Below are 4,884 nucleotides of genomic sequence, written 5' to 3'. Positions count from 1 at the left end.
CCAAGACCAATTTCTTTTTATACTTTTTCCACACACACAATGTACGATACAAAACATGTTATCAGTGATCTCACTTGGTGCAAAATCATAAATAACAACCATGTATTGTCATTGGCCCAGTTATAGGAACAGAAAAGATATAAGGGATAATTTTGAATTATGTTTACTTTATCTTTAATTTGGACTTGAAATTAATCTTTGATTTTACTTCCGCTTCGTACGCACGTGCAAAAATAAGAAAGAAATTTGCACAGCTCAAAGGAATGATAGCATTCGGCAAATGAATAATAAAAACAGTATGATAAAAGAACCACAGATTGTAACAAAAAAAGCACATGAACCCAGATTATTTGTTACGGATCACAAATTATGGTATAAATCTGACAAAGTTGAAACCAGCTGATAAGTCTGAGACACTAATAATGAGTTGTTTCATGCTAATACTTCTGATAAAAAACTTATGTGATAATTCGGTAAGCAAAAACGTTGTTTTTTTATGTCTACGTTTCTGAAAAGAAATATATAAACAGGAGGCAATTTTGGTAGTAGATCATAAAAGAGATACTTGAACTTTTTGTATTAAATCGAAATGTTGATAAGATTCTTATCATAAGACGATGTGATCTACATTTTATACCCACGTTTTCATACATTATATCTACTTACTTTCGGTGCACTCTTTCTCTCAATTATCGGGTAACAGGGTACCTTGAATCTGGGATGAATGAACTTCAGACTATTATCTTTCACCAGATGTAAGATCTGCTTCCATCAATAAAAAAAATCCCGTTTTCCATTAAATTTTGTTGATGTTATTCATTGAATTAGAACGAATGTAAATGAACGAAAAGACATTTTGATGGCCACAAACATATTTATTAATATTTTCCAGCAAACAACTTCAATGATCATAAAACTTTGATAGAATATTCTCTTTACACGAATTCATCATGTTTTGTGCGATATTCTCATTTTTCAGCCACATGGAACTGAATAAAAATGACGATGAAAGTGCAACAAGCGCCAGCCATCTGAAAAAATAAATCTCAAATAAAAAGAAGATCTAGGTCAGATCACCATTCAATTTACTCCGGCAAAAAATCGTCGATCGATAATAAAGAATCCTTTGTCACTAATCGATAGGTCCAAATGATCGATTTGCAGTAAAAGCTCTTGTTTGACAAAGTGTACATTTTCATTATCACCAACACCAAACGTTAGTTTTGCGATGTTTTCAATTAATTCAATTTTCTAGCATGGAAATGGATGAACTATGCTGAAATGGTGTCACAAAAGAAATAAAACAGAGAAATCACCTGAAAGTTACAGTTATGGCATGCATTTATCAGAACCATTGTAGTTACAACAGTAATCAATAAGTTGCACGTAGCACCTATTGACAATAAAATTCAATCATACAGTGGGACATCAAGCAACCTGTAAAACATTTAGTTATTGCGGAAAAAGAATTATTTACGCATAATTTGTATGACAGTGCCATTGCCAGAAATCAGCCGATACATGTCATACGGATGAATTGTGAGTTGAATGAATTTATCTAAGAGCACTGCCAGCAATGTCCAACCAAAACGACGTTCAATGTTACTTTTAATCACCCATATTTCCAAATAAACAGATGATATGTAATTTAGTAGGTGGAAACGCCGATTTCCATCGAGTATCTCCAATTTTGAATGTCGATTCAGGTTTGTGTTCAATAACTTCAAAATGGAATGCATCAAGTCGACGTGGAATAAAAAATAAAGTTCAAACGCTACATTGAACAATTTTATTGTTGTTATAATTCTTCCAGTCGTTTTGCTACATCCAGAAAGTGATATAAGTTCGCGATTCATAGAAGTGATCAAATGAAAACTCAATCTTATGAAAATGTAATAATTGTGAGAATTTATAAATTTTTTAGCGCTAAAATTCACACCAAATTCTTGTTCGATATTGGTTTTTACGTTAAGTATAGTGTTCAGAATGCTTTGTAATTTGCTTTTGGTGGAAATATTTGAAATTATTATAAACACACTTGGGAACATTAGATTCAGCTTGAAAATATCCAACATCCAATCAGTTAGAGATTTATTAGTATGCCATCTCTCACTGATTATAAAATATGTGCAAATTATGGTTATAATCGAGTGGACTGCTAATGGAATCCATTTCAAATATTTTGGTTTCAAAGCTATCGGAGCACACAGTGTTTGAGCGGTCAGAAAATAAAGTAAAAAATATTTGTTGAAAGCCTTGACTTTCATGACGCGACTTTACTTCAATTGAACGTATGTGGAATCGAAGAGGATTGGAACTATACTAATTACCACGATTGGAATTCGTTCTAGAAACGACTCCAATCAAAAAGCCGGGTAAAACTTTCTTTTTTCTTCTTCGTTTTTTGTGTTTTACATTAAATAAGTTTTTTCATTAAGTCAATCGAATTGTTTCGAAGAGGATCATAATTACAGACATACAACTATTAATAATTGAGAGAAAGCATGCACATATGATGAATGAAAACGTGGGTATAAAATGTAGATCGTCTTATGATACGAATCTTATCTACATTCCGAGAGCTCTTTGCGAATGACGATTTCATGCTGTGGAAATAAACTTAAAATAAAATTTTGAACAAATAAAAATCATCTGCTCAACATCAGCTCAAATGAGTCAACAAAAGTCCAAAATGTTATCTCTCCCTTAATTCTTTTATAAGACTGATTTATGAGGAAATGCATGACTTTTACTTTATTATGCACAAAATAATAAAAAATGTATGATAAAATGTTGTTTATTTCGTTTTCTTGAGTATCTGGAATGAATATATAAAGAAAGTGGCTTCAGTAGTGAAGCATTAGATTCGAGCTTTATCTTTGAGGTAAGTCAAAATACATTGAATTAACCACATTCTGCAGCAGTGGAGACTTTTCGAAATTTTGTGTCATCAATTTTAATATCAAAGAAAAAACATTCGAAATATTTTCCATAAAAAACCTCAAAATATAAAATCATATATATTTTTCAGAAAGACTTGACTCCTGTGCCTACCGCAAATAACATTTGAAAATGACGATGAAGTTGTGCTTGCTCATGATTGTGACGCTCATCAGCATTGGTATAAAAAATTCACTACTTTTAGCAAATCTACTTGATATTTAATACTTTTGTCAATCTTTTCAACTCATGAAAATTCCATAGAATTTGCTGCTGCTAAAGGTTATTCTATTGTATGGGAAAAGGTGAGTATTCATCAATACTCAGTCAAATAATGAACAAATTGGTATTAATAAAAAAAAATTCAAGAAAACTTGGTTAGACGCATATAACTATTGCGATGGATATAATATGCGATTAGTTAGCATTGAATCGCGAAGGAAGTTGGATGAGGTTGTTGATGTAATCCAAAGTAATGGTATGTTTGCTTATTAGTAAGAAATCGAAAATGTCTGTTAATTATTTCGAAGTCGCTTTTAAACGTGCTTCGTACAAAGTACTAGAATTTTTCCAATTTCCGTTTTGCACTAGTCTCTTATTGTGAATACATGTATTTTATTACTTTTTCGGACACACCACAGTGTGTAGCAAACTAATTTCAATTAGAATCATCGAGAAAAAAAAACTCTGATTTCACTATATGAACTTTTTTTCCCCACACAGGATTGAATACGAGATATATTTGGACGTCTGGCACTAATCTAGACAGTTACAATGAAAAATACTTTTGGGCTACAACTAACAAGGAAGTAACCTTTAATGAAAATTGGGCCAATGGTCAACCAGATAACTACGGTGGACAACAAAATTGCATGATTTTGGATCGCTATCGTAACTATCAATTTGATGATGCCAATTGCTACATCAACAAATTCAATTTCATTTGTGAAGAAAAGTACTAGGCATTGGCAAACATCTATTACGATCTTAATTCCATATTACTACTCTCAACTTACGACTATGCATTGTTCTGTTTCCGAGATAAAAGTAAATAAATAAGGAATTAAAAGAATTAAATTTTAAAGCACTTTTTCTTGAAATTCGTTTTTACACTGGGCAATATCTTTGCCATAGACCAACAGATGCGTTAAAAACTCGCATACTACTGATGAGTTTGTAAGGTATTGAGTCAACTCAAAAAAAGTGTTTTTCATACGTTTCCGAGGTCAGAGTATACAACTCAAGCATTTTTGTACAATGTTTCTTTTTATCAAAAAAGCTGCTTTCAGTCGTTGGAAAACTTTTTGCTTCCTGCAAGCAACTGTTAAGTATCAAACGTCATTTAAAAATAAAAAGTCCATGCGAATCAAATAGAAAAAACCTTTTTCCCTTGGTTACCAAAAATAATTTGAAAAAAAAAACGTCCGTGTAATGATCTTCGTGTGAATGTGCCCGAAGGATGTGTCAATCGCAAAACGATTTTTCGAAAGCGATCTGAATAATCAACATTTTGCGTATAGGTCCGATCGTCAGGCGTTTACATACGTAATCAAATTGAAAACTTTGAAAACAGTCTGAACACAACAAGTGGACGACGATGCAGCATTTGATTAAACTTTCGATTTTAATAACAATCTTTATTGACATAGCAAGTGCATGTGAGTAATCACATCAGTGAATAGAATCGTTTGATCATTGGAGTCGGATTTTAATACAGGAGATAATTGTTGAAAAAAATCTAATCTCAGAATGAAATTTGAACTAATTTGAACTAACTTTGAGTGTTTAATAAAAAATTAAATTTCGGCAGACATCACATTAAAGAGTCTAACATCAAAAGTTGTACTTTTTTTAACTTGTTTGAAAAGTTATCAGTTTTCACTATTCAACTTTCATAATTCAAAACAAAAATGTGTTTATTTTACTTGTCTGTTGAAAAAATTA

The 4,884-nt window shown here is 31.7% G+C and overlaps 1 protein-coding gene across 1 annotated transcript; it reads left to right on the top strand.

Moving 5' to 3' along the window:
• The first annotated feature begins 2,855 nt into the window (after positions 1–2,855).
• LOC116351339 (C-type lectin 37Da-like) lies at positions 2,856–4,017 on the top strand. The gene is made up of 5 exons (XM_031783428.1): positions 2,856–2,884; positions 3,032–3,121; positions 3,205–3,245; positions 3,310–3,418; positions 3,664–4,017. Exons 2-5 carry the CDS (start codon positions 3,073–3,075, stop codon positions 3,900–3,902), a joined length of 438 nt encoding a protein of 145 aa, XP_031639288.1. The 5' UTR covers positions 2,856–2,884; positions 3,032–3,072; the 3' UTR covers positions 3,903–4,017.
• The last annotated feature ends 867 nt before the right edge of the window (positions 4,018–4,884 follow it).

This window comes from Contarinia nasturtii, unplaced genomic scaffold (genome assembly GCF_009176525.2).
Source record: "Contarinia nasturtii isolate CC-2019 unplaced genomic scaffold, AAFC_CNas_1.1 Cnas_scaffold_5247, whole genome shotgun sequence".
NCBI lineage: Eukaryota > Metazoa > Arthropoda > Insecta > Diptera > Cecidomyiidae > Contarinia > Contarinia nasturtii.
This window is presented reverse-complemented; position numbering and strand designations above follow the sequence as displayed.